The 25,714-nt window shown below is 48.8% G+C and overlaps 2 protein-coding genes across 2 annotated transcripts in view; both read left to right on the forward strand.

Moving 5' to 3' along the window:
• The first annotated feature begins 2,073 nt into the window (after positions 1 to 2,073).
• On the forward strand, positions 2,074 to 13,484 carry SFXN2 (sideroflexin 2). Its single transcript, XM_032281463.1, has 11 exons — positions 2,074 to 2,255; positions 2,444 to 2,614; positions 3,900 to 3,998; positions 4,771 to 4,846; positions 5,217 to 5,302; positions 6,894 to 6,954; positions 7,322 to 7,388; positions 8,026 to 8,075; positions 8,405 to 8,454; positions 11,817 to 11,864; positions 13,061 to 13,484. Exons 1-11 carry the CDS (start codon positions 2,095 to 2,097, stop codon positions 13,158 to 13,160), a joined length of 969 nt encoding a protein of 322 aa, XP_032137354.1. The 5' UTR covers positions 2,074 to 2,094; the 3' UTR covers positions 13,161 to 13,484.
• A 6,549-nt stretch (positions 13,485 to 20,033) lies between these two features.
• Positions 20,034 to 25,714, forward strand: part of WBP1L (WW domain binding protein 1 like) — a 79,110-nt gene continuing 73,429 nt past the window's right edge. The window contains exon 1 of the mRNA XM_032281461.1: positions 20,034 to 20,635. Within this exon, the coding sequence (XP_032137352.1) occupies positions 20,324 to 20,635 (312 nt within the window). The 5' untranslated portion in view covers positions 20,034 to 20,323. The remainder of the gene's footprint in view (positions 20,636 to 25,714) is intronic.

Consider the following 25,714-nt stretch of genomic DNA (forward strand, 5'->3'; position numbering starts at 1 on the left):
TCTGCCATGGATGTGCCTTTAGCATTTGGACAGTTTCTGTTGACACATGTTCAAGCTCACTAATGCTTTCCCTGGCCATGTCCAGTCTACTGATGAATCTATCCAAGGCTTTCCTCATCTCTGTTACAGTATTTTTGATTTCCAATATCTCCTTTTGATTCTTAAAAGTTTCCATCACTGCTTACGTTATTCGCCTGTTCTTGTATGTTGCCCACTTTCCCTTCAGAGTCCTTAGCATATTAACCATAGTTTTAAAAATTTATTTATTTTAACCATAATTATTTTAAATTCCTGGTCTGATAAGTCCAAAATCTCATATATAAGTCTGGTTCTGATGCTTGGCCTGTTTCTTCAAACTGTTTTTTCCTTTTTCTTTTTAGTATGCCTTGTAATTTTTCACTGAAAGCTGGACATGATATACCGTTGAGAGGAACTGAGGGATGAGGTTTTGTTTATCTGGCCAGGAGTTAGGCTGTGTTTACTGTTTGCTGTAGCTATAGGTATAAAGGCTAAATTTTCCTCTGGTGTCTTTGTTCTTGTCTCCTCTGCTGTCTATGGGTCTCTAGAGACTTTTTAAATAGGGCCTAAGACTTGTTCCTTTTTTTGTTACAATCCTTGTAATGATACAGGTGCCCTGCTGGTACAGTGGTGAGGTGAGGGAATGGAGGGATCTATAGTTCTGTGATGAGGTCTCAGTCTCCTGGTGACCCGGTGGCCCTGAACCTTCACAAGAGCTTCTCAGCCTCCCCTTGTCCTCTTGAGGTGAGGCAGGAAGGCAAGAGGTGGCTGGAGTTCCCTTCTCCCAAGTCAGTTAAGCTCTGGTAAAACCTAAGGTGGTTAGGCTCTGGTAAAATAGTTTCCCTTAAGGGTAAACCTTGTTAAGAAGAAGAAAGGGGCTGGGCATGATAGTGCATGCCTGTAGTCCCAGCTACTTGCCAGGCTGAGGTTGGAGGATTGCTTGAGCCCAGGAGTTTGAGACTGCAGCGAGCTATAATTATACCTGTCAATTGCCATTGCACTCCAGCCTGGGTAACATAATGTGACTCTGTCTCTAAATCTTAAAATAGGCCGAATGCACCAGCTCACACCTGTAATCCCAGCACTTTGGGAAACTGAGGCAGAAAGATTGCTTGAGCCCAAGAGTTTGAAACCAGCCTGGGCAACATAGGGAGGTGCTGTCTCTACAAAAAAATACAAAAATTAGCCAGGCATCGTGGTGTGTGCCTGTAGTCCCAGTTACTCAGGAGGCTGAGGCGGGAGGATCTGTGAACCCAGGAGGTTATAGTTGCATTGAGCCATGATTGCACCACTGCACTCCAGAATAAGACCATGTCTCAGAAAAGGTAAAATAAAATTAAAAAAAGAAGAAGAACAAAGGGCTTTGGGTGGTTTTTCTTTTTCTTTCTTTTTTTTTTTTTTTTTCCCGACCTGGAGTCTTGTTCTGTCATCCAGGCTGTAGTGCAGTGGTGCAATCTTGGCTCACTGCAACGTCCACCTCCCAGGTTCAAGCAATTCTCCTGCCTCAGCCTCCCAAGTAGCTGGGATTACAGGATCCCTCTACCGGGCTCAGTTAATTTTTGTATTTTTAGTAGAGACAGGGTTTCACCATGTTGTTGGCCAGGCTGGTCTCGAACTCCTGATCTTGTGATCTGCCTGCCTTGGCCTCCCAAAGTGCTGGGATTATAGATGTGAACCACCACACCTGGCCGGTGTTTTTCGAAATGGCTACTTTCCCATCTCCCTGCCAGAAGTACCTGGGAATATTATATACTACTTAATGGTTAGGCTTTTGTTCCCAGAGCTCCCCAAGCACACGCACTGTACTGTCACTTTTCCAGTCCCTCCTGCAGTATGGTCAAGCACAGAGCTGGCCACCAGCAGGCCCTCAGGAAATGCATGTTGGTGCCCAGTTGCTCAATCTGGTGACCATTCACTGGGGCCCTCAAGGTGGAGTCAGATAATGCTCAGGAGCTAAGGAGATCAAGCAGTCTGCAACAGTAGGAGGTGGTCAGGTCCTCTGCGGTGGGCTTTGATTTAGGAGACAGTCCTCTTCTTCCTCTGTCCCTTAGGTCCACAGTTTTATGTGTAAGCAAGATGGAGGCTGACCTGTCTGGCTTTAATATTGATGTCCCCCGCTGGGACCAGCGCACCTTCCTGGGGAGAGTGAAGCACTTCCTGAACATCACGGACCCCCGCACTGTCTTCGTATCCGAGCGGGAGCTCGACTGGGCCAAGGTGATGGTGGAGAAGAGCAGGTGAGTGGTCAGGGGAAGGGGCTAGAGGCAGTAGAGTGACATTGATGGGGTTCTCTTGGGAGGGGGTGGAAACTGAAGGTGAACAAATAGGCATATCTTGGGGCTGGGGGCTGGGAGAAACAAGAGCAGGGAGACTGGGAGACATTGATCAGGCAGGATGGTGACTCCCTGCTGTCCTTGGGTGGCAGGATGGGGATTGTGCCCCCGGGCACCCAAGTGGAGCAGCTGCTGTATGCCAAGAAGCTTTATGACTCGGCCTTCCACCCTGACACTGGGGAGAAGATGAACATCATTGGGCGCATGTCCTTCCAGCTCCCTGGCGGCATGATCATCACAGGCTTTATGCTCCAGTTCTACAGGTAGGACCTGGGGGCAGGGCCATGGGAGGTACATCTGCCTGGATCTGCTAGCCAGGAAGCCAGACTATGATAACAATAATAGTCCTCTTGATTGGTCACTTACCAGATAATCAGGCACTACGCTACGTTCTTTGCATGTATTGCTTCATTTAACCCTCTCAGCAACCCTACCCTATAGGTACTGTTATCATTTCCATTTTACGATGACGAACTAGAGTTCTAGAGAGGCTGAGGAACTTGTCCAAGTTTAAACAGGCAGGAAATATGGGTGCCTGGATTTTAACTGAGGCAGTCCTCTGTAGAACCCTCAACAAAAAAGCTACCCCAATTCCCTCTTTACAAAGTACTTATTCCACAATGATTTTAATTATGTAACACCTAAATAAAACAATAGGAAGCCCTTTTCTTAGCTTGGTTGGGGAGAGAAGAGACTGGCTCTGTAGCTGCTGGATGTGTGACTCTTCTTCCCACCTCTTCCTTCCTCCCCTGTGTTTCCAACCCCATTCATTGGTTGGTTCAGCTATTGAGCTGGGCTTTGGGCTGGGTGTTGGGAATATGAAGACTTCAGTAACTCCCCATCCCCCACCCCCACCCCATCAATGAGCTCTCAGTTTTGTTGAGGAGATCAAGAAGTAAACAGTTACAGTACAGCTTGGTAAGTGGTAGGTTGGAGGAAGAACATGGGATTGTGGGAGCAGGGAGCAGGGAGTGACTTACTCTGTCTCAGGAGGGGCAGGGGAAGGGTCAGGAAAGTTCCAAGGAGGAAGTGATCTCTCAGCGGAGCAGGATTCAGCCATGTATAGAAGGAGGAGGAGGAGATATTTGAGGCAGAGGGCCCAGCATGCACAAAAGCCCAGGTGCATAAAACAGTATGGGAACAGGCTGAGCATTGTGGCTCATGCTTGTAATCCCAGCACTTTGGGAAGTCAAGACAGGTGGATCATCTGAGATCAGGAGTTCAAGACCAGCCTGACCAATATAGTAAAACCCCATCTCTACTAAAAATAAAAAAATTAGCCAGGCATGGTGGTACACGCCTGTGGTCCTAGCTACTTGGGGGACTGAGACAGGAGAATTGCTTAAACCCAGGAGGCGGAGGTTGCAGTGAGCCGAGATCGCACCACTGCACTCCAGCCTGTGTGGCAGAGCGAGACTCTGTCTCAAAAGAAAAAAACAGTATGGGAACAGTGTGGGGACCTGCAGATCATGTGCTTTGACTGGCATACCCTCAGGACTCCCTGCCATGTGACTTCTCTCTGCCTCTCCTGGCCTCCCTCACTGGTAGGACGATGCCGGCGGTGATCTTCTGGCAGTGGGTGAACCAGTCCTTCAATGCCTTAGTCAACTATACCAACAGGAATGCGGCTTCCCCCACATCAATCAGGTAGGAGACCTGAGCCCCAGGCTGTCCTTGTGCCCCTCCACGAACAGCCTTTCTAAAGGGTTCTGGGCTGTCAGTTCTCCCTGGGTAGCGCCTACACTGAGCAGGTAACCAAGTTACCCTTTCCCAGGGTTTTGAAGTATTTTCTCAGGCCAAGTACGAGTGGAGCTTCTTCTTAGACCAATTCCAAATTTGTTCATTCATTCATTCTACAAATATTTCTTCTTGAGTGTGTGTTATGTGCTGGGGATGTGCATGGTTCTAGGTGCTGGGATACATTGTTAAGATGTGTGGTTGGGCTGGGGCGCAGTGGCTCATGCCTGTAACCCTAGCACCTTGGGAGGCCAAGGCAGGCTGATTGCCTAAGATCAGTCTCAAAAAACACCAACCAAACAAACAAAAACACCCAGAAAACCAGAGTTGCAAGGCAGGGAACAGCAGAGGTCTGTGTAGTTAGGCCACTTAGAGCAGTCTCTTCTGTGGAGATGACATTTCAGCTGTGTCCTGAAGGATGAGGGTTGAACCACCTATGAGCCCAGGGAACACCTCCCGACATAGGGAGCAGCCGTGTGCAGAGGCTCCGAGGCAGGAAGCACTGAAAGAAGGGTAAGGGGGCTGGGGCACTGTGAGCAGCAGGGAGAGGGTCACAAGATAAGGCTGGGGACATTCTGTGTGGTTTTCAGGCGTGAAGCCAGCCAACTTTCTCCTTCAAGCCCGTGGTCTGGCCCTCAGCCGGCAGGGCTCCCCACTCCCAAGCATCTCTCTCCTCCCCCAGGCAGATGGCCCTTTCTTACTTCACAGCCACAACCACTGCTGTGGCCACGGCAGTGGGCATGAACATGTTGACAAAGGTACGGTCTGGGGCTGCTGCAGCAGAGTGGCCACGAGGGGGCAGCAGAGTTCTAGGAAAAACATCCTTCCCCCGGAGACAGTTCCCCAGGCTGGGTGAATTGGGGCTGGGTGAATTGGGGCTGGGTGAATTGGGGCTGGGTGAATTGGGGATGGCTAGAGCCTCGCCTGCCAAGTGATGAGAAATACACCAGGGCCGTCCCCAGGTTGGTTCCTCTTGGGCCTTTGAGGGCGTGTCGGGTTCCCAGACTGGGTGTCTGGATGTGTGGCAGTAGCAAGGTCTAATTTTCTTTTTTGTGTTGTAGTCCTTCAGCCCCCTCCCCTCCCATCTTCCAGCGCATCTGAACAACTACCGTTCCCTTCCCCCAACAGAGAGCGCCACCTTTGGTGGGCCGTTGGGTGCCCTTTGCTGCAGTGGCTGCTGCTAACTGTGTCAATATCCCCATGATGCGACAGCAGTGAGTACAGGCCCTTTTTTCTCCCTACAAACCATGAGATTTGCAGAAAAGGGTCAAGAAACCAAGGCAGTGGGTGGCTTCTGGGGACTTCAGTGGGCATGGGGAGGGCTGCTGGGCTGAGCCTCTGAAGAGCACTGGGATTGGCTGTTCCCGTGGTGATGGCCCCAGGAGGTAGGTGACTTCGGGTTAGGCTGTGTGTTGAGTGCCGTGGGAGTCCTCTCCTGGGTGATATGGGATGGGAAACACCGGGTGGACCTGTGGAATTTTACGCTGGATCCTGTCCTTTTGGACCTGTGTTACAATTGCGAACTCCTACTTCCCAAGTCCTGGGGATGCCATACAGAATGAAATGTAGCAGGCTGAGGTGCTAAAGATAGCACAGAACCCAAGTGCGTTGAAAGAAACCAGAGGAGTAGACAGAAGTTTTCCAGGCACCCAGCTGTAAGTTTGTCAGCAGAAAAGGTAAAGGATAAACTCACTGTGTCTCTCAGTTCTTATTTCTTGACTAGAGAAATTTCTCTGTTATGAGGTTTTAATGATATAATATATGTAAAACACTCAACACAGCACCTGGAACATAATGGATGCTACATAAGTGTTCACTGCTGTTTCTACCATTGGCACCATCACCAATATCTACAAGCCACATTTTCTTGGGAATACCAGCAAATGGAAAATGTTCACACTAGCCTTTGTACAAGGAGCACTACCAGAATAGTCATGCACAGATACTGCCCTGCTCATCTTCCCTTTCCCATCCAGTGGCCCTTTCCTGACAGGAGAATGAGTCCCAGCCACCTACCAGAGCTTGGGTTGAGTGCTGTCAAGAACTGGCCTGAGAAGAATAGCTGGAGTGTGCTGGGTGCACTGGCTGATGCCTGTAATCCCAGCACTTTGGGAGGCCAAGGCGGGAGGATCACTTGAGGCCAGGAGTTTGAGACCAGCTTGACCAACATGGTGAAATCCCATCTCTACTAAAAATATAAAAATTAGTCAGGCATGGTAACACACACCTGTAATCCTAGCTACTGGGGAGGCTGAGGCAGGAAAATCACATGAACCCAGGAGGTGGAGGTTACAGTGAGCCAAGATCACGCCACTAAACTCCAGCCTGTGTGACAGAGTGAGACTCTGTCTCAAAAAAAAAAAAAAAAAAAAGAATAGCTAGGATAGTTACTGCTTGTGGAGTGACCACTCTGTGTCACGTGCTGGACCAAGCTCTTCACAGCCATGATCTCATTTAATGCTCACCAGGTTCTGTAAAGTGGGTGCGAGGATGATCTTTATTTTGCAGATAAGCACAACTGAGGTTTTGGGAGAGTTAAAGACTGTGCTTAAGGTCACACACTTCCCCTGCAGTTTCCGGGCTCAACCCAGACAGTCCGGGCCCAGGGCCAGTGCTCTTAGCCACTGCCCTAGATCACTCCTAAGATACTGCTCGTTGGAGTGCAGAAGGAAGGTCAAAGACCCAGGCTACAGGAGGTGGCTTCCTGGAGCTTAAGTGGCCTGGCCTTGGTCCCCTGGAATGTTATGTGGCTGGCAGGCTTCCATCACCCCTTTCCCAAGTCCAGCAACTCCTATCTGTGTTTAGGGAGCTCATCCAGGGAATCTGCGTGAAGGACAGGAATCAAAATGAGATTGGTCATTCCCGGGTAAGCAGAGGCCTCCCTTTGGGGTGGGAGGAGGGAATTCCCTCTCAGACCCTGTCCCCTCCTTAGTGGTCATAGTGGGCACCGTTATAGGATTGATAAGCCCTCTCTGACTCCATCATCACTTCCTATCACATTTTCCCATGTTTCTCTGTGTAGAACAGGCCCCTTCTGTCCTTTCTCCATCATTTCTGGTCCATAAAAGTATGGCTAGGTGGGAGGGGATTAAGTGAGGGCACTCAGCCCCTGGAGGGTCCATCCCTTCCCCTTTGCCATCTCAGACTTGGCTGTGACTCTGACTCGGCCCCCTGGTGCAGCCCATGTACCCTGAATACATCATTCCTGACAACTTACTCTTTTCTGCCCTCAGAGAGCTGCAGCCATAGGCATCACCCAAGTAGTTATTTCTCGGATCACCATGGCAGCTCCTGGCATGAGTAAGATGGGAAGCCCTTCCATCCTGGGGAACTCTGCAACAGGGTGGAGATCTCAGCCACACTCAACTTTTGGATGGGAGGTGGGGCCCACCCTCTACAGCCATGCTTCTCAAACTGCTTTGCTTGATTACTGCAAGCCTAGAAGAACCACACTAGTTCCCAGAACATCAGCTCAGCCAAGGTATGGGGTAGAAAGTTATTTTCACTTTACTAATGCTTGTCAAACACTTGTGCTTAATGTATAGACACAGTGTGGGGTGCTTGGAAGAGTGGTAGAGAAAATAAATTCCCTGCCTTGGTTTGCTTCCAGGAGGGAGCGTATTGCAAAATTTGTTCATGTGACTGTACAAATACATTTTTGAGTTTTGAGAAGGAGGCTTTGGACTTAGTAGCACATATTCTCCTGTTACTGCAAGTGTGCAGGTTGAGAAGCTTGGAAGCACTGTTCTTCGGGGACTTTGGGGAGAGAGGTTGGGGGTGGCCATGCCTACTTAGTCTTCTGTTCTGCCTATTGGTAAGTATTTTCTGGAGCTTCTGTGGAAGGAGAGGGAATCACTTGGTTCCTGGTCTGACTGCAGAAGGAGTCCTGGGGAGAGCCTCCCAGCCCTCTCCTCAGCTTTTCCCCCATCTTTTCCAGTCTTGCTGCCAGTTATCATGGAAAGACTTGAGAAATTGCACTTCATGCAGGTATGTAGGGTTTGCCTTGGCATTTTCCCTGCCCAGAGTGCCTTCAGCCATATCTGTCCCTGGGGACGCCTGACCCCTCAACCCATCCTTTCCTTTAGTTACCATTCTGTCATCTCACCCAAGCCCCTGCCAGTCCCCACTGGCCTCCTGTTTAGACATCACGGCCAGCTTCCTGACCTGGTCTGCAAAGAACAAGGCCTTCTCTGATGGCCAGGGGGTCCTTGCCTGTGGGTTTTTCTGGCTGGGTGATCCATGGCAGAGCAGGCACGGGGTTCACCTGAAGGTATAGAAGTCCCATGTGGATCTGTCTTTTATTTGTTTTTATACAGAAAGTCAAGGTCCTGCACGCCCCGTTACAGGTCATGCTGTGTGGGTGCTTGTAAGTATCATGTTTTGATGGTTTGGGTTCTGTGTGGCTGGAGCACTTAAGATGTATCTTCCTGGCTGGCCCATGTTGGAGAACATGTACTCCTTTACCTGGCTTTAAAAGTGGTCAAGCTCAGCTTTCCATCTGAAAGCTCTCGCCGCCTCTTTCATGAGGGCATCAGGCTGGCTAGACTTTATGTACATGTCCATGTGGAAAGTCCAGTGCTGAGGTGCCCTCCCATCCCAGGGTCTCTCCTTTGATCTTTTTTTTTTTTTCCCACTTCCCGGGGGGCGGGGGGGTGTCTCTTTCTCTTGCCCAGGCTGGAGTGCAGTAGTGCAATCTTGGCTCACTGCAACCTTGGCCTCCTGGGTACATGCAATTCTCCTGCCTCAGCCTCCCGAGTAGCTGGGAGTACAGACATGTGCCACCTTGCCCGGCTAATTTTTGTATTTTTAGTGGAGATGAGGTTTCACCATGTTGGTCAGGCTAGTCTTGAACTCCTGAGCTCAGGTGATCCACCAGCCTCAGCCTCCCAAAGTGCTGGGATTACAGGTGTGAGCCACCATGCTCGGCCTTTTGCTTTTTTTTCGGATGGAGTCTCGCTCTGTCGCTCAGGCTGGAGTACAGTGGTGTGATCTCGGCTCACTACAACCTCCGTCTCCCAGGTTCAAGTGATTCTTCTGCATCAGACTCCTGAGTAGCTGGGACTACAGGTGCATACCACCACACCTGGCTAATTTTTGTATTTTTAGTAGAGACGGAGTTTCACCATGTTGGCCAGGCTGGTCTCAATCTCTCAACCTCATGATCTGCCCACCTCGGCCTCCCAAAATGCTGGGTTTACAGGCGTGAGCCACCACATCTGGTAATCTGGAGCAGTTTTACAGAAGAGACAAGAATGAGGAGACATAGCTTTGGCTGGGACTGTCATGTGTCCCAGCCCCACACAGAAGGGAAATGGCACCAGTCACACAGTGTTCTTAGGTGTCTGCCATTAACTGGAGATGTCCTGGCATTCACCATGCTTTTCAGGGCCATGGGACTGATGACAGTAACACTAACAACTAACATGGACTGTATATTTTCTCTGTGTCCCCACTGAACTAATGCTTCACATCTATAATTTCACTTAATTCTCCCAGCCTAGCTACTATTATCATCTCCTTTTACAAATGAAGAAACTGAGGCTGGCCAGGTGTGGTGGCTCATGCCTATAATCCCAGCACTTTGGAAGGCTGAGGCCGACGATCACATAGTCAGGAGTTCGAGACCAGCCTGACCAACATGACAAAACCCCATTTCTACTAAAAATACAAAAATTAGCCAGGTGTGGTGACATGCGCCTGTAATCCCAACTACTTGGGAAGCTGAGGCAGGAGAATCGCTTGAACCCAGGAGGCAGAGGTTGCAGTGAGCTGATATCATGCCATCGCACTCCAGCCTGGGCAATGAGAGCAAGACTCCATCTCAAAAAAAAAAAAAAAAAAAAAAAAAAAAGAAAAGAAAAAGAAACTAAGGCTTAGACAGAGTAAGAAACTTGCCCAAGGGTATATATCTGGTAACTGCTGGTGCTGAGATTTGATCAACAGTCTAACATTATGCTATACCAACTTTTGCTAATTGAGTAGTTGCCATGGGCTGGGTGCTTTTACGCAGATATCTCATTGAATCCTCACAGTAGCCCTGCAAAGTAGTCACTGCAAAGTGGGTTCCAGTAGCCTTAAAAAGTAGGTTGTCCTTCCTCTGTGTCTCTGAGGTAACTTACCCAAGATGGCACAGCCAGTAAGTGGTAAAACTGGGATACCAACCCAGGTCTGTCAGGGTCCCACATCCTTGAAGGCCTTGCCTCCCAAACCCTGGTCCTGGCCAGCATCATTGGCATCATCTGATAACTTGTTAGAAGTAAAGACTCTGAAGCCCTTCCTCAGACCCCCTCAGTTGGCACCTGCATTTTAACAAGCTCCTGAAGTTATATGCACAGTGAATCTGGAGAAATTGCCTTTCACTGTGCTCTGACAGCCTAGGTGTTCCACCAATAAAGAAGTAGGTCTCAGAATCCATAGACTCACAACTCTCCCTCCATGTCCCTCCTCCCTTTCCATGCTGTTCCTCTTCCTCCAAGTGGCTCCACTTCCTCCTCATCACTCCTCCCCCTCCATGTCCCTCTTCCCTTTGCATGCTGTTCCTCTTCCTCCAAGTGGCTCCTTTTCCTCCTCGTCACCCCTCCCCGCTCCATGTTGCTCCTCCTTGTTGAAGTTGTTCCTCTCACTCCAAGTAGTTTCTTTCCTCCAAGTACCTCCTCCCACTCCAACTCGCTCTTCTCCCTCCATGCTCTTCCTCCTCCAAGTCATTCCTCCCCCTCCCAGTCATTCCTCCTCCTCCAAGTCGCTCTTCCCCCTCCATGTTGTTTCTCCTCCTCCAAGTTGCTCCCCTCCCTCCTTGTTGCTTCTTCCCCTTCATGTCATTCCTCCCCCTCTAAGTTGCTCTTCCTCCTCCATGTCCCCCCTCCCCCTCCATGTCCTTCCTCTCCCTCCTCATCGCTCCTCCCCCTCCATGTCTCTCCTCCCCTTCCATGTCCCTCCTCCCCCTCCATGTCCCTCCTCTCCCTCATTGCTCCTCTCCCTCCATGCCCCTCCTCCCCTTCCATATCCCTCCTCTCCCTCCATGTCCCTCCTTCCCCTCCATGTCCCTCCTCCCCCTCCATGTCCCTCCTCCCCCTCCATGTCCCTCCTTTCCCTCCTCATCGCTCTTTCCCCTCCATGTCCCTCCTCTCCCTCCTCATCGCTCTTTCCCCTCCATGTCCCTCCTCTCCCTCTTTATCGTTCCTCCCCCTCCATGTCCCTCCTCCCCCTCCATGTCCCTCCTCTCCCTCCATGTCCCTCCTCCCCTTCCATGTGCCTCCCCTTCCATGTCCTTCCTCTCCCTCCTCATCACTCCTCCCCCTCCATGTCCCTCCTCCCCCTCCATGTCCCTCCTCTCCCTCCTCATCGCTCCTTCCCCTCCATGTCCCTCCTTTCCCTCCTCGTTGCTCCTCCCCACTTCATGTCCCTCTCCCTCCTTATGGCGCCTCTCCCCTCCATGCCAGGAGTGCTTGTGCTCCTTAGGCCTGCTGCTCACAGTCCCTGGTTACTTCATTGACTTCTTCCTCTGCTTGAACAATGGAGTAGGGGTGGGAATGAGTGATGGGGGTGGGGAGGGCACTGGTTTTATTCCCCTGCGAGAATGAGTATCCTCGAAGGGTTGGAGGGAGAGGATATAGGGCCAGCTGGGAAGGCAGGCCAGGTGCCCGGCATTGCTCCCTTCCCCAGGGGATGGAGGATGGGTGGGCCTGTGGGGAGATGTCCCCTAATGCTTTGGTTTCTCCTTTCTTGCAGCCTCATCTTCATGGTGCCAGTGGCGTGTGGGCTCTTCCCACAAATATGGTATCTGCTGTTCATTCCTCACTTGGTTTCATTGACCACCCTGCCAGTGCTTTCCCTGACCTGCCAGCTGTCCAGAAGGAGACAAGGAAGGGGCAGGAAGGGCAGCACCTATCCAAGGACAAGTGTCCATCAGCTTAAAGGCTGGGCCTCTTAACCCTGGTGAACTTTGGCACAACAGATTGTGAGGGGCAGGAATAAGGTTGCTCCCTCCCAGTGGAGCAAGGGCTGCCTTGGAGAGAAGGTTGGGGAGCAACAAGAGACTTTCTCTTCCTGCTGGCTGGATTATTAGGAAGCTCTATTCCAGCTGGATATTTTTTTTTTTTTGACATGGAGTTCCACTCTTGTCGCCCAGGCTAGAGTGCAGTGGTGTGTGAGCTACCACACCTGGCTGGTCTTTAACATTAATAAGGGGCCAGGCACGGTGGCTCATGCCTGTAATCCCAACACGTTGGGAGGCCGAGGTGGGCGGATCACCTGAGGTCAGGAGTTCGAGACCAGCCTGCCCAACATGGAGAAAACCTGTCTCTACTGAAAATATAAAATTAGCCGGGCATGGTGGTGCATACCTCTAATCCCAGCTACTCAGGAGGCGGAGGCAGGAGAATCTCTTGAACCTGGGAGGCGGAGGTTGCGGTGAGCTGAGATCATGCCATTGCACTCCAGTCTGGGCAACAAGAGTGAAACTCCATCTCAAAAAATAAATAAGGGGACGGGCAGAGGGCTGATGACCCAAGCCCCTTTATTTCCCTTGTGTGTCCAAGAAGGGGAAGCAGGGAGAAAGGATGATGGAAAAGGGAAGGGATGCGTCAGACTGGGGATTTGGGGGTGACTGGCCCCAGGAGACAAGTGTAGCTTGAATATATACCCGGACGATGCCAGTCTTCCCTTCCTCAGTACTCTAGTTCAATACTAGTTCTGTGGTCGTCTGCTAGACATCTCTTGTCTCCTAAGCACTGCATCTGTAGTCCTGTGGAGAAGATGGAATTTTAAAGGAAGAACCTTAGCCCAAGGAGAATGCAGTCAGGCCTGAGTAATGGTAAAGCAGCACATTGTGGCGTACCGAGGCCAATAATAATCCTAGCTAGAAAAATCAGGAGGGCTTCTTAGAGGTGATATTTGAGTCGGGCTTCATCTGAGAGTAGCTTACAGTTTGTCCTAGGTGGCATGCTCATAATCCCCTTCTGCTCTCTTTTCAGTGAATTGCCGGTTTCCTATCTGGAACCAGAGCTCCAAGACACCATCAAGGCCAAGTATGGAGAACTTGTGCCTTATGTCTACTTCAATAAGGGTCTCTAAATAACCCACATCAGCAAGGACCAGTCTGTTCACATATTCACTAGCTCCTCCTTAGCTATGCGTACACTTGTGCCCTCCTTCCTCTTTGCCAGCAAGGCCTGAAGGCCAGGGTAGATTGGGGGGTGGGACAATGAATGCCTCATGCTTACACCCTGGCACCTGGTTGACTGGACTCCAGGGGGAAAAAGTGAAAAAGGGAAGCAAAGGCCAACATCTTCAAGCTGCTTCCTCCTTAGCCCCTGTCCCCTGTAGACCAGAAGCTGAGGCCCGTTCCAGCCAGGACTGGGGAAAAGCCTTTGGTTCAAAAGGAAGTTTCTACACCTGTTTCTTTTTTTTTTTGGGACGGAGTTTCACTCTTGTTACCCAGGCTGGAGTGCAATGGCACGATCTCGGCTCACCGCAACCTCCGCCTCCTGGGTTCAGGCAATTCTCCTGCCTCAGCCTCCTGAGTAGCTGGGATTACAGGCACGTGCCACCATGCCCAGCTAATTTTTTGCATTTTTAGTAGAGACGGGGTTTCACCGTGCTGACCAGGATGGTCTCGATCTCTTGACCTCGTGATCCACCCGCCTCGGCCTCCCAAAGTGCTGGGATTACAGGCTTGAGCCACCGCGCCCGGCTACACCTGTTTCTTCTTCACTTCCTCCTCCTCTCCCGAGCAATGGAACCTTTTACCCAGGCAATTTTAGCTGAATACAGGAAAAAGAAGGGGGGAAGGACTCTGTCCCCTTGGGGCCCATCTCCACCCTTCCTCATTGCCTCCTTGTCTGATAGTTGTGGGTTTTTTTTTAGCCAGAGTCTCTCTTTGTTGCCCAGGCTGGAATGCAGTGGTGCGATCTTGGCTTACTGCAACCTCTGCCACTCGGGTTCAAGCAGTTCTCCTGCCTCAGCCTTCCAAATAGCTGGGATTACAGGTGCCCACCACCACACCTGGGTAATTTTTGTATTTTTAGTAGAGACAGGGGTTCACCATATTGGCCAGGTTGGTCTCTAACCCCCAACCTCATGTGATCTGCCCACCTTGGCCTCCCAAAGTATTGGGATTACAGGCGTGAGCCACTGCACCCGACAGGGACAGCTTCTTTGGGACAGCTGCTAACCTTGAAATGACCAGACACCCAGGAGTGATCAGTGCTGAAAAGGAGACCATGCAAGGCAGCAGAGTTACATGGTTCTTCAAATCATGTCTGAATCTATTCTTAGAATCTTCTCTGTAATAAGGGAAGTGCTCTTTCCCTACTGCCACATATCTCTATTTTAAAAGATAAGTCCATTAACTGTGAGTAAAAATGATGTACATAGTCAGTTAACCACACACTTTAATGGGTATAATTTCCTGGCTACCTCCCTTCCTCAGCCCATTAGGTTAAACACCAAAGAAAGACTGGTGTGTACCGAATAGGAAAGGGAAGTTTTAATTGGACCCTTCTAAGAGGAAATTAACCAGGACCAAAGAGCCTTAAAGGACATTCGGCAAAGCACAGCCACTTCCCCTCCCCAGCTTGGCTGCCCTAGGTGGTTTCTCAAGCTCCCTGGGGGATTGTGGCTCATCTGGAATCAATGTGTGTATAAGTTTTGTCTGGTAGGATTGCTGACTCTGTCCAAAAGATACCACTGTGAACTGAATAAATTTCTTGAGAGAGCACACAGGCACACACGCATACAAACTGTAAACTAAGTTAATAAAGCCTGAATGGAAAGCAGGATCTGGTCTTTGACCTGGGCATGTCAGATGGTATCACAACTATTATATCAGGGGAACTTGTCTGCTCCCTGGAGGCTGTTGTTTATTTCCCTCATTAAAGGGGACGAATCCACCTGTCTCCACGGGAAGCTCCAGAGATCTCCCAGAATGGGAGCTGTGTTGCCCTAGAGCAAGAGTTGGCAAGCCATGACTCACGGGGCCAAATCCACCTGCTACCTGTTTTTATGCAACTGGGAGCTAAGAATGTTTTTACATTTTTAAAGAGTCGTAAAAAGGAATAACAGGAATGACAGAGACCCTACCTACATGGCATGCAAAGACTAAAATATTTACTGTCTGATCCTTGACACAAAAAGTCCCCTGCCCTGAAGCAGTGGTTCTTAAGAAGATGCACTGGCTGGGTGCAATAGCTCATGCCTGTAATCCCCACACTTTGGAAGGCTGAGGCAGGCAGGTCGCCTGAGTTCAGGAGTTCAACACCAGCCTGGCCAACATGGTGAAACCCCATCTCTACTGAAGACACAAAAAATTAGCCAGGTGTGGTGGTGGGTGCCTGTAATCCCAGTTACTTGGGGCTGAGACTGGAGAATCACTTGAACCCGGGAGGCGGAGGTTGTGGTAAACCGAGATTGCGCCACTGCACTCCAACCTGGGCGACAGAGTGAGACTGTGTCTCAAACAAAATGCCAAAACATGCATCAGAATCAGTTTGCAGTCTTGTTAAAGCACAGATTGCAGGTTCATCACCAGATTTCTAATTCTGCCGGTCTGGACTGGGGCCTGAGAACATGCATTTCTAGTCATTACCTGGTGACGCTGATTCTGTTGGTCTCAGGACCATACTTGGAGGAGCACTGCTCTAGGGGGAAAGGGCCTCCCCAAGACCAAGGAATTGGCTGCAATTTGGTTTTTCCTCCCATTTAAAAAAGTTAAAATATAACTCACATGCCATAAACTTAGTCCTTTTCAAGTATATATAATTCAGTGGCTTTTAATGTGGTCACAAAGTTGTACAACCATCACCACTATCTAATTCCAGAATTATTATTTTGAGATAGGATCTCACTCTTACCCAGGTTGGAGTGCAGTGGTGCAATCACTGCTCACTGCAGCCTCAACTTCCTGGTCTCAAGTGATCCTCCTCCTCAACCTCTGTGGTAGCCAGGACTACAGGGTAGTTTGATTTTTTTTTTTTTTTTTTTTGAGACGGAGTTTCGCTCTTGTTACCCAGGCTGGAGTGCAATGGCGCGATCTTGGCTCACCGCAACCTCCGCCTCCTGGGTTCAGGCAACTCTCCTGCCTCAGCCTCCTGAGTAGCTGGGACTACAGGCACGCGCCACCATGCCCAGCTAATTTTTTGTATTTTTAGTAGAGACGGGGTTTCACCTTGTTGACCAGGATGGTCTTGATCTCTTGACCTCGTGATCCACCCGCCTCGGCCTCCCAAAGTGCTGGGATTACAGGCTTGAGCCACCGCGCCCGGCCTGGTAGTTTGATTTTTTAATGGGGTGTCACTGTGTTGCCCAGGCTAGCCTTGAACTAATGGCCTCAAGCGATCCTCCTACATTGGCCTTCCAAAGTATTGGGATTACAGTCATGAGCCACTTCATCTGGCCTCAGAGAACATTTTTGTTAGCCCTAAAAGAGCCCCTATACCCATTGGCAGTCCACATTCTCACTACCCACCAGCCCCTCACAATTCACTTCCTGTCTTTAGATATTTGTCTATTCTGTACATTTCATGTAAGTGGAGTAATGCAGTATGTGGCCCTCTGTGTCTGGCTCCTTAGGATAATGTTCAAGATTCATCTATGTTGTAGCATATGCAATTTGATTTTAGCTGATATCTGGGCAGAAAAGCCTGTGTGTTTGAGGTAGCTTCCTTAGGACAGGAGACCTGGCTTTATTTCCAAAAGCAAATAGGAAAAGAGAAACATTACCAGAGCAAGCAGAGCTTGGGAACAACTCCTGACTGATGTTCTTGCAGAATCAACGTTTTCCCTTCCGTCCCTAGCTCCTCAAGCCTCCTGCCTTTTCTGTTCTCTTATAGACAACTGCTGTTTTGGAAAAGACTAGAAGGTATGTGGTGGCTATAGTGTTCAGGGACATTCTAAAAAGTGGTCAAACTGCATCTCAGTTTCATTTTGCAACATCTCTCTTTGAGTTGGCTCCTGTGGGATGTTGCATGAGAGGCAGTTAAGGTTACTAAGAGGCCTTGGTGTGGGAAGTGCTAATCCAGACTGCGCAGGGGTTAGTGTTTGTCCTATCCAATAGCTTAGTTTGAGCTTTCAGGTAAAAGGAGAAAGAGAAGTTGGAGCAAAATCCCCTGTGTTTGCCAAATTGAATTGGGGTTTCTTATTTTATTTTATTTTTTTTTTTTGAGACAGAATCTTGCTCTGTTGCCAGGCACCGGGCTGGAGTGCAGTGGCGTAATCTCGGCTCACTGCAGTCTCCACCTCCTGGGTTCAAGCAGTTCTCCTGCCTCAGCCTCCCAAGTAGCTGGGACTACAGGCGCGTGCCATCACGCCCAGCTAATTTTTGTATTTTTTAGTAGAGACGGGGTTTCACCATGTTGGCCAGGATGGGCTCAATCTCTTCGTGATCCGCCCGCCTGAGCCTCCCAGAGTACTGGGATTACAGGCATGAGCCCCTGCGCCCAGCTGGAGTTTCTTATTTTTGGGAGAAAGAAGGTCTCACTCTCTTGGCCAGGCTGTAGTACAATAGTATGATCATGACTCACTGCTGCCTCAGCCTCCTGGAGTCAAGTGATTCTTCTGCTTCAGCCTCCTGAGTAGATGGGACTACAGGTGTGTGCCACCATGCCCGACTAATTTTTAAATTTTTTGTAGACAGAGGGCCTCACAATATTTCCCGGGTTGGTCTTGATCTCTTGACCTCAAGCAATCCTCCCGCCTTGGCCTCCCAAAGTGTTCGGATTACAGGCATAATCCGAAAGAAACCCCACCTGGGGTTTCTTATTGATGATGAAAACTAGCCTTTATATGGAAGACTTATAACTTTTTGAGGCCAGGATTGAGAGACCTTGTGCCATGAAAATAATTTGGTCCTTGCCTAGTACTCAATTTTTACTTCTCCCATAAGGAGAATAAGGATGGATAAGAATAAAGATGGATAAAATTTCTGAGAAACGAGAGATTGGGGCCAGGCGCAGTGACTCATGCCTGTAATCCCAGCACTTTGGGAGGCTGAGGCAGGCAGATCACCTGAGGTTGTGAGTTAAGGACCAGCCTGACCCACATGGAGAAACCCCGTCTCTGTTAAAAAAAAAATACAAAATTAGGCTGGGCGTGGTGGCTCACCCCTGTAATCCCAGCACTTTGGGAGGCCAAGGTGGGCGGATCACGAGGTCAGGAGTTCGAGACCAGCCTGACCAACATGGCGAAACCCTGTCTCTACTAAAAAATACAAAAATCAGCCGGGAGTGGTGGTGTGTGCCTATAATCCCAGCTACTCGGGAGTTTGAGGCAGGAGAATTGCTTGAACCTGGGAGGCGGAGGCTGTAGTGAGCTACGATCACACCACTGCACTCCAGCCTAGGCAACAGAGAGACTCCGTTTCAAAAAAAAAAAGAAAAAGAAGAAAGAGATTGGCAGAAATACTTGTTACTTGTTGCAGTACTTGGAAAAGCAGGATCAAGATAGAGGCAGAACGACTTTCCTAAGCTGAGGCAAAACTGACTTTACTCTTACCTGTTTCCCATTTTGCCAACACTTAAGCCAAAAACAACTCCCTCTGGGCTCAGACATGGGTGAGACCGGGCCAGAATGTAAAACTGTAAAACACTTTGACAGGTTTTTGAGAGGAAATTGACTGCTAGTCAACTGGGTTCTTTGTCATGGGTCTGTCTTTGTCCATTTATTTTATTTTCACCGACCTCAAGTGATCCGCATGCTTCAGCCTCCTGAAGTGCTGGGATTACAGGTGTGAGCCACCATGCCCAGCATTTTTGTATTTTTTTTTTTTAGTAGAGACAGGATTTCACCATGTTGGCCAGGCTGGTCTTGAACTCCTGACCTGGTGATCTGCCCGCCTTGGCCTCCCAAGGTGCTGGGATTATAGGTGTGAGCCACCATGCCCGGCTCCCCGCCCCCCCTTTTTTTTTTTGAGGCAGGGTCTCACTCTTGCCCAGGCTGGGGTACAGTGGCACAATCAAGGCTCACTGCCTACCTCTGGTGATCATCCCACCTCAGCCTCCCAAGTAGCTGGGACTAGTGTGCACCACCCTGGTCAGCTAATTTGGCCTTTTTTTTTTTTTTTTTTTTGGTAGAGACAGGGTCTTGCCATGCTGCTCAGGCTGGTTTCAAACTCCGGAGCTCAAGGGATCCACCTGCCTCAGCCTCCCAAAGGGTTAGGATTATAAGCATGAGCTACCACACCTGGCTATTGTACCAACATTGATCAAGCTCCTGGTTGAGCCTTTTTTATAGGCTTTAAAAGAAGAAGAAGAAAGACCTGGTATGCTGTACAAAAAGCTGCAAACCAGGCAGGCAGGTGTAAATATTATAAGAATCCAGAAGACGAAACAAGGAGTAGGGGCTGGGAGTTTGTAAGCAGGGATCTGTATCTGTAATGTGTAAATGAAGTTATTGGGCAGCTCTTCAGTGGTCCGTCTGAGTGGAATGTGTGGGAAAATGTAGTGGTGAGAGGTGAGATAAAGAGTAGACAGGGACGAGGTCACAGCGAGGACCACTTTGGGAAGTTTAGACTCTCTATTCTGTAGGTAGTTGCAGTATTTAAAAGAGGAGGCCATGATGTAATAATATTTGGTTTAATGTGGTACAGCTGTGGTGTGTGGCAGAAATTTGAGAGGGAAGAACTGGCTTGCAGGGCAGCAGGGAAGCCATTTGTATTTAACCATGAAGAAGAGCATGGACTGAAGAAATGGATGGTGGATTTCAGAGCGGTTTGTGAGGTAGAACCAGAATTTTGTCCATGAAACTTGGGGTGACTGAAGCACTACGCCTCAGATAAAGGTACTGTCGTCTAGGGAATTCAAATGGACCTAAGCTGCCGTTTGGGCAGTTGAGACGAAGAGAGTCATTATGGTAATGGTGCTGTGCTTCGAGACAAAAGGCATTAAAAGATTTTTACATTACAATTGTTTTCTTCTTCAGAACCGCCTGTTTGCCTTTTAGGAATAATTTATTCTCCAACACCTTGAATACCTCTTTTCTTTTTTTGCTGTGGAAAAACTGAAAAACTGTTACTTCCGCCACGCTCAAGATGGCTACATCAGAAATAGACTTTTCCATCCACCATCTGGATGGCCCAGCCCCCTCATCGAATCTAGTTCCGCCACTCTCTGCGGGGTGGGACGTATTATACACCTCCTCGCAGTGTTCAAGATGGCCCGGCTTCCTCTTACTTTTTATTGGCTGCATTGCTTCGTCTTCAAGAGAAGGCGGGACTTATTTTTGATCGACAGCTATCCTGATCAATGGACAAAGGGCAAAGGCCAGTGACGCTCTGGAACTGGAGAGTCTCCCGCATGTCTGGGAGGGTGTTTTGCGTGGGGCGGGGTGGAGCAGGGCCGGAAGCGGGAGGGGAGAGTCAAACAGGAAAAGAAGGGAAGAAGGAAGAAGAGGGTAGAGGTGGAGAGGGAGGAGGAGGAGGAGGGAGGTGGCGGCGCCGTGGTGGAGGAGCAGGAGCAGGAGGGGGATGGAGAGGAGAAGGCTCCTGGGTGGCATGGCGCTCCTGCTCCTCCAGGCGCTGCCCAGCCCGGTGTCAGCCAGGGCTGAACCCCCCGCAGGTAAGGGGGAGGGGGCGTCTGGGCCATGCCGGGGCCTGGGGGTCGTCGAGGCCTGGCTGGAGGGGTCTGAAGGAGTGTTGTTGCCAAGAGTTGAGGGGTCCCGAGAGGGGCGTCTGTGCCTGGCGTGGACAGGATCTAAAGGGGCGTCGGTGTTTAGCTGAGGAACACCTGTGACAGTTTTGGTGTCAAGGAGGTTGCAGAGGCATGATGCCAAGCGATTGAGGGGCCTTTGAGACGCTAGGTTGGTTAGGTGGGCTAGGGTGACTGTGGCTGGATAGCGGTGCCAAGCTGGCAGTATGGGCCTTATTCCTGCCTCTCTGTGGAGCAGGTGTCCCAGGCAGCAATGCAGTGTGTATGTCTGTGTGTAGAGGTACACAGGCTGTTGAGTTGGCCTGTGAGGAAAGAGATCCTGAGAAGGTATTCTTTCAGGATGCACTGGGGAAAGTTGCGAGGGCATCTTGGAATGCCTTAAAAAAATAATAATAATAATCATTATGTTCTTGGGAGAGACTTGGCCCCATTTTTAAATCTGTAAGCCATGGCACCCTTGGTTGGAGGCAGGACTCTTGGAAGGCAGGTGGGATGAAACAGAGGGGAGCCCCTTAGGAGGAGGGGCACAGTTGAGCTGTATGTAACAAGCTCTTGCTGTTAGGCTGGCTGGCCTGGGAGAGCAAGTCACAGATGCTGATGTGAGCCAGCTCAGAGCTTTTGACCAGAGGGTGGTTCTGATGACATTATGGGCAGCAAATGGAGCACCCCAGCTTTTCTTGCTGGGTGGCTTGCTCTTTATCCAGGCAGAGAAGCTTGCTTGTGCTGATTCCAGCTCCAGCTGGCATTTCGAAACCCTAATGGGAGCGTTCTCCTGGTGCCAAGTTGGGTGGGGTGCAGTGGGGGGAATCACCCCCCCTTCCTTGCATTTGGCAGAGCTTTACCATTCTTTTTTCACTTTCTGTTCCTTTTCCCGTTTTTCCCCTATGCACACATAGACACAGCGTAATGGCAAAGTCTATACAACTTAGCGCTTGAACTTCTGTTGTCAACGAGAGCAGAAACTGAGTGCCAGCAAAAATACTTATCTTTTCCCTAGGAGTTTTAGGACTGCCTTTTCACAAATACATCTTGTTTTGCCCATTATCCTCTATTTAAAAATATTGATTTTTAAATAAATAAGTTGAAATTGACATGGCAAAAGCCATTTTAAAGTGAATAATTCAGTGGCATTTAGTACACCTGTAATGTACAACCACCACCTCTATCTAGTTCCAAAACAGAAAACCCCATCCTTACTAAGCAGTTACTCTCTGTCCTCTTCTTCCCCAGCCCCTGGCAACCACCAATCTGCTTTCAGTCTCTATGGATTTATCTATCCTGGATATTTTATATAAATGGGATCCTACAATATGTGGTCTTTGTGCCTAGTTTCTCTCACTTAGCGTAATGTTCTCAAGGTTCATCCACACTGTTGCATGTACCAGCACTTCATTCCTTTTTATGACCAAGTAGCATTCCGTTGTATGTGTATACCACTATTTATGCATTGAAGTGTCTAATTTTTCCTCAGGATATGTTTATGTATACTAGAAATACCAGGTGAAAGGAATGGAGCTCGTTTTCTAGCCCAGTGTATTCCCTTTTCTAGGAAATAGTTGTTTTTCCAGTGGAAATCATAAACTGGCAGGAGAAATACATTTTCTTTGTTTACTAGAAAAGTTATAGCCCAGCCGGGCATCCCACCACTTTGGGAGGCTGAGGTGGGCGGATCACCTGAGGTCGGAGTTTGAGACCAGCCTGACCAACATGGAGAAACCACATCTCTACTAAAAATACAAAATTAGCCCGGCAGGGTGGTGGGTACCTGCAATCCCAGCTACTGAGGAGGCTGAGGTAGGAGAATCTCTTAAACCTGGGAGGCGGAGGTTGCAGTGAGCGGAGATCGCGCCATTGCACTCCAGCCCGGGAGACACTGCGAGACTCCGTCTCAAAAAAAAAAAAAAAGGCTGGGCGTGGTGGCTCACGCCTGTAATCCCAGCACTTTGGGAGGCCAAGGCAGGCGGATCACGAGGTCAGGAGATCGAGACCATCCTGGCTAACACGGTGAAACCCCGTCTCTACTAAAAATACAAAAAATTAGCCGGGCGTGGTGGCACGAGCCTGTAGTCCCAGCTACTTGGGAGGCTGAGGCAGGAGAATCGCTTAAACCCAGGAGCCAGAGGTGTCAGTGAGCTGAGATGTGCCATTGCATTCCAGCCTGGTGACAGAGCAAGACTATGTATAGGTACTGACAACAAAATATAGGATATAGGAAATACAGAATTTACTTTTCCTTTGCACATATCTCTTTCTGTATCTCAAAAAAGCTGTTCCCAATAATCAATAAATAACATAGCTAGAGGGTTGATTTAGGAATGTCAGAGCCTTTGGAGAAGGCCTGGTCAATGATAGAAACTAGATTCACTTTTTCGGCAAGGGGGATGGTAGAATGCGGAGGTTTCTACCAGCTCATGGAGCCCAGGAGGTATTGTGAAGATGTGGAAGGGGACTGTTAATGTTAGATACTTATTGCAGTTTGCGCTCTTAAGTCTCTGGCACTTCTAATACTTAATTTTGGGGACAGGTGGCTTTTGTACTTTGTTCCATTTGGATGGATGCTAGCGCTGACCAACAGCTGTTACGTGGTTACAATTCCTGCAGGGAAGGGAAAGTTTTTGTAGTGAACAGTGGCCCTCTTCCTAACCAGCCGCCACATACCCTCACCCCTGACACTCCCCATACACTCCCATCCCCCACCTAATACCCTTGTCTCTTTCTGTTCCAGAATACTAGATATCTATAGTGAGATTTCCGTTTTGAATTTTAACTTTTGAAATGCAAGACACTATATAATTATTAACTCTGAATCCACCACAATTTAGTCAATGTAGTTTGTAGTTTTCTGGGGTTTTTTTTGGGGTGGGGGAAGGGGTTGCTTGTACAAATCAGTAAGGGAAAAAACAAATCCCAAGGCCATTTTGGCACAGGACATACTGCAGGTACTCTCCTTAATTCAACAGCGAAGTCCAGCTAACTTTGAATTCAGGAGGACTTAACTGTAGTCATTCGGTATTGAAAATGGTATTGGCACCTTATTGCATTTCTCCCACGAAATTGATCTACTTAATAAAATCTTTTTATTACATACACATTTACTATCAGAAGCAAATGATGTTAGGCAACTCAGTTTCCCTGTTACCAGCTCTGCACTGGAACAGCCGTTTCTTGTCATGCAGGCAGACCCTGGAAAGTTCATCAGCTCGTTCATTCTATGGTTAGGAACTTAGACTTAACTATCCTACAGATTAGGACACTACAACTCACAGACACGAGTCCTTAAATCTATAAGGAGTGAAAAAACAGTAGAGGCTGCAAACATTAAGTCTCCCCCAGCCTTGGTGTTTGTTTCCTCCGGTTAGATTATGATTGAGATACTATAGAGCTGCTTTTGGTTATTTAGATTTAACCAGAATCTTTGTTTGTGTTTTGTTTTTGAGATGGGGTCTCATGCTGTTGTCTAGACAGGAGTACAGTGATGTGTTGGGATCTCGGCTCACTGCAGCCTCAACCTTCCAGGCTCAAGCGAGCCTCCCACCTCAGCCTCCTGAGTAGCTGGGACTGCAGGTGCATGCCACCATGCCCTGCTAATTTTTGTATTTTTTTGTAGAGATGAGGTTTCTCCATGTTGCCCTCGAACTCCTGGGCTCAAGCGATCTGCCCATCTCAGCCTCCCAGAGTGTTGGTATTATAGGCGTGAGCCACTGCGCCCAGCCTAAACAGTCTAATTTGACTGTGTTATTTAAAATAAAGTTTTAGTAGAAATGTCTTTTCCATAGAGTGACTCAGACAATGGTTTAGGCACAAATTTGTAGAGATGCAGTCCTTCCCTTTCCTTTGCCAAGCTTAAAGCTTTGAGTTGGATGGGAGGGGCTCAGTTCCTGCTGTTTTTTTCCCACCTAACTCTCAGTGGTCTACCCTTTGGCCCCACCTCACCTTTATTCACCTCCACTGCCCAGTTTTCAGTCTGGAAGCTCTCCTCCATTCTCCTTTCTTAAAAATGTATTTCAGAGCCATCACCATCATTCCGTTTTGTACAGTAGTGGGTTGTGAGACTTCCAGATTCTAATCCGCTTTACCTCACCTTCTTAGTGCATTTGATATACTGAAGTGTAAAATCAGCACCTTGAGTTTCTGTAAACTCTTTCAGTGGAATTCAGTAGGCTTCAAAGAATGAACATTGACTGACATTTCTACTCTTTGCAGCAGGCTATTATTGCTAGGCCCTGGGAAGCATCAAATGAGTACAGAATCCCTGTTTCCCAGGAGCTGGTAATCTTGTGGCAAGGACATAGCACACACAGTGAATTGTAATCCAGAGGTTTTGCTGAAACGGAAGAGTACAAACAACGGACTGTCAGAGCAACTGATTCTGCTAAGGTCAGAGGAAGATGGGGTGCTAGGAAGAGCTTCATTCAGGAAAAAGCATTTGTTGATAAGGATGAGTAGAATATCTGTGGACCAGGAAGGGGAGAAGTGGATTCCAGTGTGGAAGAATGAAATGGAGAGTGTGTTTGGAGGTGGCATGTACTCTGTGGCAGAAGCTTTGTATGTGGATGTAGAGGAGTGTGGAAATGGGGGAGGCTCGAAAGGGAGGCTGTTGTCCTATGGTCAGGAGGCCTTTTATTCACTCATCTAAGGCTGCACCGTCTAGTAGAACTTTCTGTGATGCTGGAAATGATCTCTCTTTGTGCTGTTCAATTCAGTAGCCACTTAGCCAGGTGGCTACTGAGCATTTGAAATGTGGCTAGGATAACTGAGAAACTGAATTTTTAACCAAATTTAATGTTTATTTTTTTATTTACATATTTTTATTTTTTAGAGACAGGATCTTCCTCTCTTGCCCATTGAGTTTCTGTAGCTGGAATGCAGTGGTGTAGTCATAGCTTACTGCAACTTTGAACTCCTGGGCTCAAGAGATCCTTCCACCTCAGCCGCCCAAGGAACTAGGATTGTAGGTGCATGCCACCACATCTGGCCCTATATATATAT

Source organism: Sapajus apella, unplaced genomic scaffold (assembly GCF_009761245.1).
Source record: "Sapajus apella isolate SASKATOON/1434 unplaced genomic scaffold, GSC_monkey_1.0 scaffold13, whole genome shotgun sequence".
In the NCBI taxonomy this organism is placed as follows: Eukaryota; Metazoa; Chordata; class Mammalia; order Primates; family Cebidae; genus Sapajus; species Sapajus apella.

Excerpts from the sequence above, each read along its gene's own strand:
- SFXN2 (XM_032281463.1), top strand. The coding sequence starts at position 2,095 with ATGGAGGCTGACCTGTCTGGCTTTAATATTGATGTCCCCCGCTGGGAC. Across the intron at positions 3,999-4,770 it reads GCTTCCCCCACATCAATCAG|GCAGATGGCCCTTTCTTACT; the intron begins GTAGGAGACCTG and ends CTCCTCCCCCAG. Across the intron at positions 11,865-13,060 it reads GGGCTCTTCCCACAAATATG|TGAATTGCCGGTTTCCTATC; the intron begins GTATCTGCTGTT and ends CTCTCTTTTCAG.